Source organism: Pleurodeles waltl, chromosome 1_2 (genome assembly GCF_031143425.1).
Source record: "Pleurodeles waltl isolate 20211129_DDA chromosome 1_2, aPleWal1.hap1.20221129, whole genome shotgun sequence".
In the NCBI taxonomy this organism is placed as follows: Eukaryota; Metazoa; Chordata; class Amphibia; order Caudata; family Salamandridae; genus Pleurodeles; species Pleurodeles waltl.
Genome location: NC_090437.1, coordinates 1,335,317,696 through 1,335,333,022, shown reverse-complemented (window position 1 = coordinate 1,335,333,022; position 15,327 = coordinate 1,335,317,696). Strand labels below are relative to the sequence as shown.

Genomic DNA, 15,327 nt, shown 5'->3' with positions numbered 1-15,327 from the left:
GCCGCTGTCTCGGCGTCGAGCCGTGTCCACACCGGCATCTCGGTGTCGAGGCTTGTCTCCAGCACTTTCTCGGTCCCGAGAAGGCTGCGTGCCGGTGTCTCGACCGGAGTCGGACGATCTCGGCACTGTTTGGGCCTTTTTCGGTGCCGACGGTCGGTCACCGATTTTATGGGTTGAGCCATGGCCTGGTGGCAGTGGCGTCCCCTGGGCCTTGTAAATGTTTCTTTGTGTGGTTTTCGACGTCTTACTCACGGTTTGTGTATCGTCGAATCCTTCGGAGTCTGAGTCTTGGATCGAGAAGGTACCTTCCTCTTCCTGTTCCTCGAACTCCCGTCGGGCTGTTGGTGCGGACGCCATTTGAAGTCTTCTGGCTCGACGGTCTCGGAGTGTTTTTCGGGACCGGAACGCACGACAGGCCTCGCAGGTGTCTTCGCTGTGCTCAGGTGACAGGCACAGGTTGCAGACCAAGTGTTGGTCTGTGTAGGGGTATTTATTGTGGCATTTGGGGCAGAAACGGAACGGGGTCCGTTCCATCGGCGTTCTTCAGCACGCGGTCGGGCCGACCAGGCCCCGACGGAGGATCGAAAAACTACCCCGAAGGGCACCGGAGCTCTTCGATCTTCGATGCGGTGTTGAATCTAAGTATGCCGATCCCGAACGCAACAATACCGACGAAAATCTTCCGAAATTAACTATTTTTTTCTGTTCCGAAACTCGGAGCGACAGGAACACGTCCGAACCCGATGGCGGAAAAAAAACAATCGAGGATGGAGTCGACGCCCATGCGCAATGGAGACAAAAGGAGGAGTCACTCGGTCCCGTGACTCGAAAGACTTCTTCGAAGAAAAACAACTTGTAACACTCCGGCCCAACACCAGATGGCGAGCTATTGCAGAACATGCGTATCTACAGCGACAGATGCCATCGAACTCTAGATTTCTTTGCGTCATTTTTTTTGGCACTTTTAACGCCTGATCAGAGTAGGAGTTAAAAGGGGGCGCACCATTGTTTACAGTGTGCCCCTATGTACTTTTGAGGGTTAGCGCCAAAATTTTGGCTGGGAATTACTCACACACATCGTCTGTCATATCCACATTTATTCTCATTCTTAATCGAAAACATCAATTTTTCCGATTGCTCTAAAGCTTTAGCAGTAGTAATGGAACCATTCAAATTGGGATCCCCCGTGACTCACTACTGTTCCTGGATTTTCCTACTCTTGACATTTACAATTATCTGATCCCTAATCATCTCATCAGTCATGGAACCAAACCTATGTCATAAAAAGGGTCCTTAAAGCAGTAAGAAATTCATCAAAATAATCTCTATCATCTGTGCTCTGGTAGAAAATTCAAAGCTGTTCAATACAATGCTTGTATTAGGTTTGAATCTATACTGCTTTGTTCACAATGCCTCCTGATAGGCAACAATGTCTCCTTGACTTCTAAAAGTACCCTCGACTAGATTTACTAACAGGAATATCGATTTCCTAATTGCAATCCTCTCCGAATTGCAATTAGGAAATCGGTATGCCTAAAGTATGAACATCTTTTGAGTTTCATTAGCCATTTCTAGTGGGTCGCAAATAGACCTACTTCATGTATAATAATGAGATAGGTCCCAATTTGCGACCGTTAGGAATGGCAGCCATCACAGGGATGGTGGTCTGCTGGGGTCAGCAGACCAGCCTGTCTGTGGTTACTTTTGAAATAAAGAAATCTTAATCTTTTTTTTAAATGCAGCTTGTTTACCTTCAAAACAGGATGTGTTTAAAACAAAAAAATACAACTTTGCAGTTTCATTTTGTAAGAGTAGGCAGTGGTCAGTGGGACCACTGCCTGGTCTTTAAAAAAAACTAGATTCTCAAAGGTCCTTACGGACCTCTTCCCCATTGTGAATGGGTTACCACCAGTTGTCGCAAAGTATTGCTGTTTTACGACCAGAATTCAGCACGCTTTAGGAGTGTAAGCACTTTACCACTGCTAACCAGTGCTAAAGTGCAAGTGCTCTCTGTGTAAACTGTATGTGTAATTGGCTTTTCCATGGTTGGCATATTTGATTTACTAGGAAGTCCCTACTAAATTGCACTAGAGGTGCCAAGGGCCTGCAAATCAAATGCTACTAGTGGGTCTGCAGCACTGATTGTGCCACCCACATGAGCAGCCCTGTACAAATAGCTCAGACCTGCCACTGCAGTGTCTGTGTGTGGAATTTGAAATTTCCAATTCAAACTGGCAAGTGTACCCACTTGCCAGGCCTAAACCTTCCCTTTTAAGGCACCCATAAGGTAGGCCTTAGGTAGCCCCATGGGCAGGGTGCAGTGTATGTTAAAGGTAGGACATGTACATGAAATACTGCCAAATTCGGTTTTCCCTGTTGCAATGCCTATCCCACTCAAAGGTTAAAATGGGGACTGCCTTTACATATATTTTAAGTGCAGTTTCCCATTGGGAGCAGATAGCGATGTGGAGCTTGGGGTCTCTGAACTAATAATTTATAAATACATCTTTTGGTAAAGTTGGTTTTTAGATTCTCAGTTTGAAAATGTCACTCTAGAACATGAACACACTTGGGGCAACCCAGTATTCCCCTAGGAACTGGGTACAGACAATGTCTCATTTAAAAATACTCCTAGAAGAATTGTTTGGATATAGTTTGTGTACATACTATCCAATCTTCAATTAATGAATAAGATAACTCCGTACTTTTCAAACCAATATATTAATCAATGAGAGTCAGGAAGTTAAAAAAATGTACAACAAATACAAGGAATGTCCGTCTCATAAACAACAACACTGTATATAACCCCCCTCGATCATAAGATTGAAACCCAACAGAAGATCCAAGAAGGATTTATAACTCTCTTCTCATGACACAGTCCTGCACAATAATTGCCTTGTTTTCAGTCCCAGTTCAAACAATATCATGGTCTTTCATTTCAGCTTGTCAATTGAGAAGGTAATGTTGATGTTTTGGACTGTGGTGGCTGTGGTCCGTCTGTGGTCCGTCAGACCATCATCAGGATTTATGAGTTGGGCATTCATTGTATTTATTATACATTTTTTGAACTTCCTCAATCCCATTGATTACTATATTGGATTTGAACAGTACGGAGTTGTCTTATTCATTAATAGGGTATAAGTAGTGGACCCAAAACCCCCGACTTTTAGATTTCATCAGTAGTCAAGATGAACCTCTGCCAAGGAAAAGAGCTGAAGAGCTGGAGGAGGAGTACTGCTCCTTTGCCTGTGACTGTGCTTTGGTGGGTTGGCCTGCAGTTGCTGCTTCTGCCTGAAATCAATCAATCAATCAAAAAAATATATAAAGCGCGCTACATACCCGTGAGGCTCTCAAGGCGCTTGGTAGGGGAGGGCAGGAGGGTCATTGTTCAAACAGCCATGTTTTTAGTTTTTTTCTGAAGAGCAGGAGGTCTTTGGTTTTGCGGAGGTTGGTGGGGAGGGAGTTCCAGGTTTTGGGAGCGAGGTAGGAGAAGGACCTGCCTCCTGTGGTGGTGCGTTGGATGCGGGGGACTGTGGCTAGGGCGAGGTTGGCTGATCGGAGTTTGCGGGTGGGAGTGTGAAAGTTCACTCTTTCATTGAGGTTTGTCGGGCCGGTGTTGTGGAGGGATTTGTGTGCATGGATGAGGATCTTGAATGTGATTCTCTTGTTTATGGGGAGCCAGTGAAGGGTTTTGAGGTGTGGTGAGATTTGTTCATGGTGGGGGAGGCCAAGGACGAGGCGCGCGGCTGCGTTCTGGATTCTCTGGAGTTTGCGTGTGAGTTTGAGTGTGGTGCCGGCGTAGAGGGCGTTACCGTAGTCTAGTCTGCTGCTGATGAGTGCATGGGTAACTGTCTTCCTGGTCTCCAGGGGAATCCATTTGAAGGATTTTTTTAGAGTGCAGAGTGTGAGGAAGCAGGACGAGGTAAGAGCATTGATTTGTTGTGTCATGGAGAGGGAGGGGTCCAGGATGAAGCCGAGGTTGCGTGCGTGGTTTGCGGGGGTGGGTGCGGTTCCTAGGGCGGTGGGCCACCAGGCGTCGTCCCATATGGATTTGTTGGGGCCGAAGAGGATGATCTCGGTTTTGTTGGAGTTAAGCTTGAGGTGGTTAGTTGTCATCCAGTTGGCGGTGTAGAGGAGAGCTGCGTGTAGGTTGGTTTTGGCAGTGGTGGGGTTGCGGGTGAGGGAGAGGATGAGTTGGGTGTCATCTGCGTAGGAGAGGATAGTGATTCCGTGTGATCGGAGGATGTTGGCTAGGGGGATCATGTAAATGTTGAAGAGTGTAGGGCTGAGCGAGGACCCTTGGGGGACTCCGCAGATGATCATGGTGGTGGTTGAGTGGAAAGGTGGGAGGGGGACTCTCTGGGTCCGGTCAGTGAGGAAGGAGGTGAGCCAGTCTAAGGCTTTGTGGCGAATTCCTATGTTGTGGAGGCGTGTGCGGAGTGTGTGGTGGCAGACAGTGTTAAAGGCTGCGGAGAGGTCTAGAAAGATGAGCGCGACGGCCTCACCTTTGTCGACTTTAGTTCTAATGTTGTCAGTGCATGCAATGAGGGCGGTATCTGTGCTGTGGTTCTTGCGGAACCTGGATTGTGAAGGGTCAAGAGTGTTGTTTTCTTCGAGGTAGTGGGATAGGCCGCCGTTGACTAGTTTCTCGGCGACCTTGGCAGGGAAGGGGAGGATGGTACAAAGACTGGACTTTGTGGTATATTCCTACTTGTGAAGTTTCTCCAAGGGCTTGGACTGAGCTTGCTCTCTGTTTTGAAGTCTCAGGGCCATCAAAGACTTCCTCTGCCAGCACCTGGAGTCTCTTGCTGAGACTCCTACCCTGCCAAGTGGTGCCCACTCCAGTCCGTGGGCCTTTGAAAGGCCGAAATCCACACACAAAATTTGACGTACCACCTGCAACTCAGCTGTAAAAATTACGCACCACCTGCATTGCAGCTGAGAAATCGACACACCACCTGCATCGTGGCTGGGAAATCTATGCATCACCTGCATCATGGCTGGAGAAACAATACAACACCTGCTTGCGGGTGCTGAAATCAACGCACCCTCCACGCAGCACGGTTCCTCATCACTGTGCGGTTGGATTTCACACGCATCGTCGCTGAGCATCAAAGTCATCGAGGTTGTCCATCTGGAAATTGACACATCGCTCTCTTGCAGGAGAGAAAAACGACGCATCGCCTAGCCGACCTGGGAAGAAACGATGCACGGCCTCAGGTGCGAGTAATCAAAGCATGGCTGACTTTTCTGACAAACGCTTGCCCGTGAGGCTTTATTTTTGATGCAAACCAGGTTCTTTGTGTAACATCAACGCATTCCATTGTTTCCTATGGAGTAAGACTCTTTTTTAATTTACAAATTCATAACTTGACTTCTGTATGTTGGATTTTTGTCGTTTTGGTCTTGTTTGAATTAGATTAATATTGGCTATTTTTCTAAACTGGTGTTGTGTCCATTTTGTAGTGTTTTCCCTGTATTATTGTGTGAGTTGGTAGAAATACTTTACACATTGCCCTTAAAATAAGCCAGACTGCTTGTGCCAAGCTACCAAGGGGCTGAGCAGGGATTATTTTAAGTGTGTCTCCCTTGCCCTGACTAGAGTGAGGGTCTCTCCTTGGACAGAGTTCAAACTGACTGCCACAAGAGACCCCCATTTCAAACACTAGGCAATTCGGTATTTGGAAAGCTCCCTAAAAATGTCCCTTCCAACTGCAGATTTCCAAAAGCATAATGTGATTCTGTAACAAATTATTGAATTGAATTTTGCATGTTGTCCATTTAAAAAAACATTTTTCTATTGCAAATGGCCCGATTCTGTGGTTTCACCATGCTCTTGACCAATTGAAGCAGTATATAGCATTGTGTAGTTGTTGAAGAGAGCGTAAGTCAGCTGTAATCTAATATCTTAATACAGTACAGTGTAAATACTCCTGATATTCCACACATACGTTGTCAAGTCACAGGTGAATTATCCAGGAAGCGTAGGAAGGTTAATCAGCATTCCACTGCGCCAAAACCACACAAAATAATTCCAATAGAGGTTATATTGTCCCTGTGCCACTGCGATGATGGATATACCACTATGCCTCATCACCAATAGTTGTAAAAAAGAAACTTCCACAGTGTAGATGAAGACTTCTTTATTAATGCAGCACACCATCGACCGTCTGCCTACTGCCATTCAGGCAGGAGAGCAACTGCCCTCAAGCATTCTACATTTTAAGGAGGAAACAGTGGCAACCCTTTCTCAAGTTAAACATAAACAATAAACAGAGACAACACAGACAGCTACAACATCTATACAACTATAATTAACTATTGAACAAAGGGTAAAACTGAGAAGGAGGTCACTTAGGGGGTCATTCTGACTTTGGCGGGCGGTGGAGGCCGCCCGCCAAAGTCCCGCCGGCAGAATACCGCTGCGCGGTCAAAAGACCGTTGCGGTTATTCTGGGTTTCCCGCTGGGCTGGCGGGCGACCGCCAGAAGGCCGCCCGCCAGCCCAGCGGGAAACACCCTTCCATGAGGATGCCGGCTCTGAATGGAGCCGGCGGAGTGGAAGGGGTGCGACGGGTGCAGTAGCACCCGTCGCGATTTTCAGTGTCTGCATGGCAGACACTGAAAATCTTGGTGGGGCACTGTTACGGGGGCCCCTGCAGTGCCCATGCCACTGGCATGGGCACTGCAGGGGCCCCCAGGGGCCCCACGACACCCCATACCGCCATCCTGTTCCTGGCGGCCAAAACCGGCAGGAACAGGATGGCGGTATGGGGGTCGGAATCCCCATGGCGGCGCAGCTGATTCCCCAGGGCAGCGGAGAACCGGCGGTACACCGCCGGTTTTCCGTTTCTGACCGCGGCTGTACCGCCGCGGTCAGAATGCCCAAGGGAGCACCGCCAGCCTGTTGGCGGTGCTCCCGCGGTCGTTGGCCCTGGCGGATTTTACCGCCAGGGTCAGAATGACCCCCTTAGTCTGCTTTGTGTTTTCATTCCACTGAGAGAATCTTAGTGGAGGAAAAGAACGCTTAATAGAGGAGAGTGGCTAGGCCCCTCTGTACGAGGAGGAGAAACAATGGCCCAGATTTAGGAGGTCCTATCACCTCCTTGTTCCATATTAGCATCTTTTTTTATGATGCTAATGTGTCCCAATGAGGCAAAATTCATAGCGCCATATTTACAAAGTGGCGCAATGCATGCATATACAGAGAGAACTACTGAGTTTTGCAGACAGACAACAGCGTAGTGAAAGCCTCTGGTGAGAATGCTCTGGAGCTGAATGTCGTGGCTATAATCATAGTTATGAAGAGATCAAGACACCCAAAGCAGGGAGGAACAACCGAGAGTAAAGTCAACATGCTCCAAAGAGAAGTGAGTCTTGTTAGACCACTGCGTGTGGTTGGTAATGGAGGGCTGCAGAATGTGCGGTGCTGAATGTAACGTGAGGCATGAAGAAAACTACTGTAAAAAGTGACTAGAATCAGATAAATCTGTGTGAGTGAGCTCCTAAACATTCAGAAATCAGCTTATGTGTCGGGATGCGACAGCACTCTTCTTTGGAGATGGCACCTGGAGGTTGCATCAACCCAGCAACCAAGTCTCCCTACCTTAAGATATGGCCCATGATAAGGCAAGTAATTATTAAAAGGAGGTCAACACTGCTGAATGGCTATATGGTGTTGACAGATGAGGACTTTGTCACATAACATAGGATGTAGAGAGAGCAGCAGCCCACAATGAGAACAGTGGGTCGTCTTGGTGGGAGTCGAAGTTCAAAACGAAAGAGAGACAGGGAAAGAAAAAGTTGGCCTCTCTAATGTAGCACCACATAAGCCTACTGCGGCTAACTCCCAACAGTGTCTGGAATTACAATAATTCAGCAAGCAGGTCGTTAGTGCACTGAGGAAGTAAACACAGTTCAAGCAACCTCAGTAAATATTCTAGCTAGAATTTTCTATGAAGTTTACACCACAGAATAGGGAAAATATTCAAAACAAAGAAAATAGCAATTCAACAAGAAACAAGCTGCTGATTGGCACCTACCAAAGGTAATGTCAAAATGAAAGAATTTCTCAAAGAAATGTGAAATAGTTTAGATATCATTGAAGGCAAACTTCATTCTTAATCGTTGGGATTAGACCATATGAGGAAAGAATGGACAAGCAGACCACTGAATGAGGCAGAAAAGGATATTTAGTCTGGGTATGATAACACAGCAACCACCAACCTGCACAAAGTGGAAAAAACTGCTGAAACTAATGAGAGCCAAAAACTAGGATTTAGAAGAATGGTCACAGCAAAATAGTATTAGAATAATGGGGATCCCTGAAAACATTAATACTTGGATGATGGCGCTATTTCTTGACCGCGTTTGACAATTCAATTCAACAATGATGCATTCTCACAAATATTTATAATAGGGAGAGAACAAAATGTTCTTGGGGCCCACTCCAAACCCGAACTGAAGCCAAAAACAACTATAACCAGGATATTAAATCACTGAGATAAGGCCATGGTGCTCTAGCTAGCATGAACCAGGGAAGCATTGCAGCTTGGGGATTTGAAGATGGCCATCTTCCCAGGCTTCATTCAAGTTAGAGCAAGAGGCACGACAAATCAATAACAACATCAGAAAATGGATGAGAAATCTAACCTTCAAGTACACAATTCTATAACCAGTGAACCTGTACATTGAATGGAATAGGAACCCACATTTCTTCACTTCACCGGACACATCTCCCCATTTTCTTCATGAACATGATAAAGACCTCTGAGAGCTTCATCAAAACTCAGGCAAATTGCTGAGAACAGTTGTACAAGACCAAGACCTCATGTCGTGCAAATAAGTGGAAACCTGTTAGAACATGATCCTTAGAGGACCCCCAGCATTGCTACCAGTCTTCTAGGGTTTTCCAGGCAGCCCCAGCTTTTGCCATCCCTCAGACAGGTTTCTGCCCTCCTGCTGCTTGATTTGCTCAAGCCTAGGAAGGCAGAACAAGGATTTCCCTTGGGAGAGGGGTGTTACACCCTCTCCCTTTGGAAATAGGTGTGACTGGCTTGGGAGGGGTAGCCTCCCCAAGCCACTGGTTTTGCTTTGAAGGTCACATTTAATGCCCTCCGTGCATAAACCAGTCCTCACCGCTTCCGGGAACCCCAGTCCCTGCTCTGCTGCTAAACTGGACAATGGAAAGGGGACTGACCACTCACCTGTCCATCATCACCCCAGGGGTGGTGCTCAGAGCTCCTCCAGAGGGTCCCTGGGTTCTGCTATCTTGTTTCTAAGGTGGGCAGGGAATTCTGGGAGCATCTGAGTGGCCAGGCCAGGGAGGTGACCTCAAAGCCCTCTCCTGATAGGTGCTTACCTGGTTAGGTGACCAGTCCCCCTTTCAGGGCTATTTAGGGTTCTTCCTCTGGGGTGGGTCCTCAGATTCGGCTTGCAAGATTCCAGCAGGACTCCTTTGCAGCCTCTGCTTAGACTTCCGGAATCAGAACTGAGACCCCCAGGAACCTACAAGCTGTAGACCCATGAGAAAGACTCTTCAGCAACATTGTATCCAGAGTTCCTGCCAGCTTTGCAACAGTTCCCGCTCCATGCATCCTCAGAAGACTGCAATTCTTCAGCCTGCACAAGAAGAAGAAGGAATCTCCCCACTGCTAAAACATACATTGCTCTTACAGGGGATGGGTGTGTGTGGTGATAGATTCCCATTGCTAAATCACAAGACACCCTTACAGGGGATGAATGTGTGGTGATAGATTCCCACTGTTAAACACAAGATGACCTACAGTGGTCGTATGTGACAGTTGAAAGATAGATGTTGCTAAAACAGTAGATGCCCTTAGAGGCGGTGAGTACGTGTTGGAAGTGGAAAATGTGTGAATATGAATACCTGGTTCTATGTTTCTTTTTTTCGATTGAGTGAATGGTTGTGTCAGTGTTTGTTGTTGTGTTGTAGTATTTCATTTTTAGTACTTTGTGTCCTACCACTGAATTATGCTTGTTTGACCAACTGGAGTAATTTGGTGATGGTCATAATTGTGGCATGTTTTTGTGATATCCTGTTTACATGCATCTTGTGAAATGTAAGTCAGTTTTTTGTGGTCTGTGGTTTGTGTTTAAGGTGAGTGACATTTCCTTTTTGTTTAAAAAAGAGGGAGATGTGTGGTATCCGGCTTGTCAGATTACCCAATGATGTAATGAAATGTTAGGGTTATGAGAAATCCCTGGAGGGGCGGCTAAGCATATATTACTTAATTTTCTCCTGGTGTGGTCATTTATATATCCATATAACTTACTATACCCCTCTCCTAATCTACTCTTGTTGTTTGCGTATTTCTATATTGCATCACAACAATATCCCTCACAGGGAACCTAGCAAAAAAAGAGTAAATAGGCTTCTGTTGTGAAAGGCGAGGGTGACCTATGTAATGAAAGTCTTCTCTGGAGTGGCTGAAAAGTGCAACAGTTTACTACCTTTGCTGTAGCTGAGAGCTTGCTCTCCTTCCAGGATCTTATGGGGCCATTTCATATACCATGAACAAGTAGGCCAAGTGGCAGGTGTGCATGCCATCTTGATATGCTTTAATTAGCTTCACATAAACATTGTAAAGGTTTAGGGAAACTGGCACGTTTGGCTCCTTTTGGAAGGGGAGGAAAGGGCCACGCTCAACAGAGGTCTCCCTACTCACTTACTGGGGTGGTAGAGTAGTCTGGTGGCCCTCATTCCATCAGAGAGACCCACCAGCACTCATGGGAACATGCACAATTGTACTCTTGATTTGGCCAGCACAGTAATAGCAACCACATGCCAGTGGCAGGGGTGCAAGACCACATTTGCATGGGGCACCCCCCCCCAATTAGGCCCAATTACACCCAGTGTAGCGGGGCGGTGATGGCATTCATTTCAATAATGGGTGCAATGCTTTACCAAGAAGCCAGTGTAGTTACTGACCAGAAGCAGCATCACAGGTCTAGCTTTCAAATGTGTGGTTTTTTATATTTAGAAGAAGCTGCAAACAACAGCAGGGCACCTCGAAAGAAGATTTGGATTGTAGGTGGTGTAGGTAGACCAGTGTGATGTGTGGAATCTGGTTAAAAACAGATTACCAAAGCTGTGTTTAAACACATGGACACACCTCTGCTGTTGTCTGGGATATTAGAAATTACATGTATGAATAACTTTAGAACCTACTAGCTTTATATTGTTACAATGGAATTAAAATAGCATGAAGAACTTTTAATGGTCTTTTTTTTGTTTTATCAGTCCTTTTGACTTTGTCACCCATATATTCTGACTTGTCAGATTCCTCCATATCTCTGCCTATGTTTGAAGTTTCCCATATTTCTATGCGTCGCCTCCACACAGACCCACTTAATAGATGAATTGACACACATCCGTGTCTGAGATCACACATCTCTGTGCCTCAGGTCACACATCTCCGTGCCTCAGGTCACACATCTCTGTGCCTCAGGTCACACATCTCCGTGCCTCAGATCACACATCTCTGTGCCTCAGGTCACACATCTCCGTGCCTCAGGTCACACATCTCCGTGCCTCAGGTCACACATCTCTGTGCCTCAGGTCACACATCTCCGTGCCTCAGATCACACATCTCCGTGCCTCAGGTCACACATCTCTGTGCCTCAGATCACACATCTCCGTGCCTCAGGTCACATACCCATTCATGTGTTTGAGGTTGGTTGCTGAGCTAGGATACCCGGCTGAAGGGTTGATAGACCTCTGCATGGAAGATGACTTGGATTCCATCTCAACCAGCACCCCTTGAATCTTTTCCCATGTCCGTGGCACCCCAAAGAACACCGTGGGTCGCACCTCCTTCAGGGTGTCAAAGAGGGATTCCTGTGACTGGAGAGAGGATAGAAAGATTTGTCTGGTGTATCTGAAGATCTTTCCCTTTATTGCATAATCTTGCTTTTGTAGGTTTATAGTTTGCATGTTTCCTAGAATAATAGCTGGGTTGCTCTTATCTAACAGTGGTGATTTTTGGCCAGAAGAAATTAGCTGGAGTTGCGCATCAAGGTATGCACGGCAATAAAAGCATAATCGAAGAAATGTAGTAATCAAAAATAAAAATCAATTTAAACCACAAGAGCCACCTGTACACGCAAAAAGACAGGGCTATAAAACATTCACATGCAATAATGTCCAATCAGGTATCACTGCTTCGTGATCTATGCAACTCCAACATTTAATGTACAGAAGAATTATCTTTTATCTTATTATATGTATTTAAATGCAGTATACATACTCATTTAAAAAAGTGAAATATGTGCTGAGTGCAGTGTGAGCACAGTGTGCAAATGGCGCAAAAAAGAGAGTGCCCAAAATAAAAACAAGAGAACAGCAGAAAGGGCAGACTAACCTGAGCGGATTCTGTAGCATTGAAGAAATCAAAGTCCCAGATAAATCAAGGGATTTCTGTACATAGAGGGCATTAAATAAAAGTCTCTCTCAGCACGATGGTTGTCGACAACGTTTCGACCCCAATCTTAATGAAGGGGCAACTTCAGGACAAAGGCGAAATTAGACTCAGCATATTTGTATTTATTTATATATCTGTATAAAGCGCGTTCTGACCATAGCTTCGAAGCGCTGAGCAGAGAGAGACGCATGAGAGAGTGTAGAGAGAACAAGACACCCCAGAGCAGTCACACAGGGGCCAGCTACAGGGCAAAAATCCAAGTTTTAATCTGTTTGCAGAATGGCATGAAAGCTTCCAGTTTCCTGATGCGTGGCGGGAAAGTGTTCCATAACTTGGCAGCCGCAACCGAAAAAGCTTTGTCACCCCATTTGGGTTTTTTGCAGCATGGGAGCATAGCCAGGTAAAGACTGGCTGACCTTAAGAGGCGGATAGGCGGATACCACCTTAAGGCAGAGCGGAGGTATCTGGAGCCCTGGGGATGTAAAGCCGTGTGAGTAATGCAGGGGGCTTTAAAACTAATTTGCTTCCTGCGGAAGGCCCAGCACTAGGCGAGCTGCGGTGTTGTGTATACCCTGAAGCTCATGCAGGGATCCTTGATTAATACTCAGCAGTAAGGCATTGCAGTAATCAAGTTTAGACATCACCAGAGCGAGTATCACACAGGTCCTGAGATCCCACAGGAGAAAGGGTAACATTTTCTGAATGGTTTTGATCAACCAGAAGCAGGTTTTGACTGTCTGGCTAAACTGTGAGTCAAACGATAGGGCGCTGTCAAATAAAATTCCTTAATTTCTTGCTACCGGTAATGGAGACGGCAGGTCACCGCAAGATTGTCACCACCAGCGCGTGCTCCATAATGAGCTGTTAGAGCCGAAGAAAAGAATCTCGGTTTTCTCTCTGTTCATTTTAGCCCGTTACCTCTTCCCAGTTCCTATTGACCGGGATGATAAGCTGATCATCTGTGTATGAGGAGACTAGAAACCCCAACGAGCAGACCAGTTTCACCAGCAGTGCAACATACAGGTTAACTAGGGTGGGGCTGAGTGAGGAACCCTGAGGGACATCGCAGGGACGTTGGAACGGGGCGGCTCTGAAGTCCACACAGCTCACAATGGTGGATGTCTCACGCAGAAAAGAGTCTGACAGAGGTGAAGCATCATCAGTTGAGGGGATATGGTATCAAATGCAGCCGAGAGATCTAAAAGAACCAGAATGGCTTCCCTGCCTTGGTCCACCATCTGGCAGATAGAGTCTGAGGTGGCAATTAGGGCTGATTCTGTGCTGTGTGTTTTACGAAACCCGTGCTGGGAGGGGTCTAGGCAACCATTTTGCTGAAGGAAGTGGGCTAGTTTGTTTATAGAAGTGCTTTTCTAGAATATTAGCGTGGGTAGGAATGAGATAGGGAGTAGGTTTTTAAGATCATTAGGGTCACCTCCTGGTTTCTTCTTGAGTGGGACCACAATCGCTTCTTTCCAGGCTGGAGGAAGAGTCTTAGGCCCTCATTATGGCCCAGCGGAAATGTCACCACAACATTGAAGCCTGCTCGTAATGGAGCCGGCTGCAATGTTGAGGTGCATCGGGTGCAGTAGCACCCGTCACACATTCCACTGCCTGTAATTTGGGCAGTGGAATGCGCGACGGGGCTGTTCATGGGGGCCCCTGCAGTGCCCATGCAGGCACTGCAGGGGCCTGAAAACTCCTATACCGCCAGCTAAAGGCTGGCGGATGGGGACTCGAAATCCCCAGGGCAGAGCTGCTTTCAGCGCAGCCTTGGCGAATTACAACCGCTGGGACCACCAGGCTGCAGGCTGGCGGTAGCCTGACGGTATCGGCGGTATTACCTTTGCATCTCCTCCACAGTCATAATGAGGCGGTAAGTACCGCCAGCCTGTTGGCGGTACTACCGCCACATTATCGCCTCCCGCCGGGGTCGTAATGACCCCCTTAGTGTTTAACACCTCTCGCCTCTTGGTAAGCCATTTCCAGTGTCTTCGAAACATGGGAGGAGCTGGCCTTAAAAGTTTAGGGGGACAGGGATCACCTGGGGATCCTGGCCTAACCCCTGACAGCAATGATTTGGTTCTGTCAGCTTACAGAGGGGGGGAATTTAGTAAGTGACACATACCCTGTGTGTCTCTATACCAGCCCCAGATTCTTCAAAATTCAGATCCTAAGAGTGCTAGGTGAGTTAGCTTGGATCTGTAAGACTTTGTTTTGAAAAAGTCAGCTACCTTGTCGCAGAAGGCTTGGGAGTTCTCTAATTGGGATTGAACCACCTTAAAAAGTTCCCTGGGTACACTAACTGCTTCCTTAATCTTAAATACATTATAATCTGATTTGGCTTTTCTGATGGCCTGGTTGTAGTCTCCAAGCCGCATCCTCAATTTATCTCTCTCTTCTAAGTTTTCAACTCATTTTCATCTGCGCTCCTGCCGTCTATACTGTCTTTGCATGTCCTTAATTCCTTGGTGTACAATCTGGCCTCCATTTCCTCACGGGGGATGTCAGGTCTACCGCTGCCCTTATTCCTTTATCATATCTGTCAACTAAGGAATTATACTGCTTCTTGTCCCAAGCTACTCTCCAGCGCCTGCACGAAGAACTGCTCCCAGATTTTACCCCAGTGTCTGACCATCTTGGCGACAGGGGGATATGAGTCGGTTCCCACCTCATTGCCACAGTGAAGGAAAGCAGATGATAATCGGACCAGTCGAGGGCTAAGTTTTATATAAGAGTGCAACTGTCATGTCATGAAAAAATACCGTCCAGGGTATGCCCGGCCCGGTGGGTTGCCGACGGAACCTTAAGGTCCCACTCAAAGTTAGTCATCAGGTCCAGAAAGGTACCCGTAGCACTGTCTTGCTTGTCCTCCAGGTGAATGTTAAA

At 46.8% G+C, this 15,327-nt stretch overlaps 1 protein-coding gene across 2 annotated transcripts in view; it reads right to left on the bottom strand.

Moving 5' to 3' along the window:
• Positions 1-15,327, bottom strand: part of LOC138251872 (long-chain-fatty-acid--CoA ligase ACSBG2-like) — a 327,149-nt gene that overhangs the window by 114,747 nt on the left and 197,075 nt on the right. For both annotated transcript variants that reach the window (XM_069205686.1, XM_069205687.1), the window contains one exon: positions 11,677-11,864. In XM_069205686.1, the coding sequence (XP_069061787.1) occupies positions 11,677-11,864 (188 nt within the window). The remainder of the gene's footprint in view (positions 1-11,676; positions 11,865-15,327) is intronic.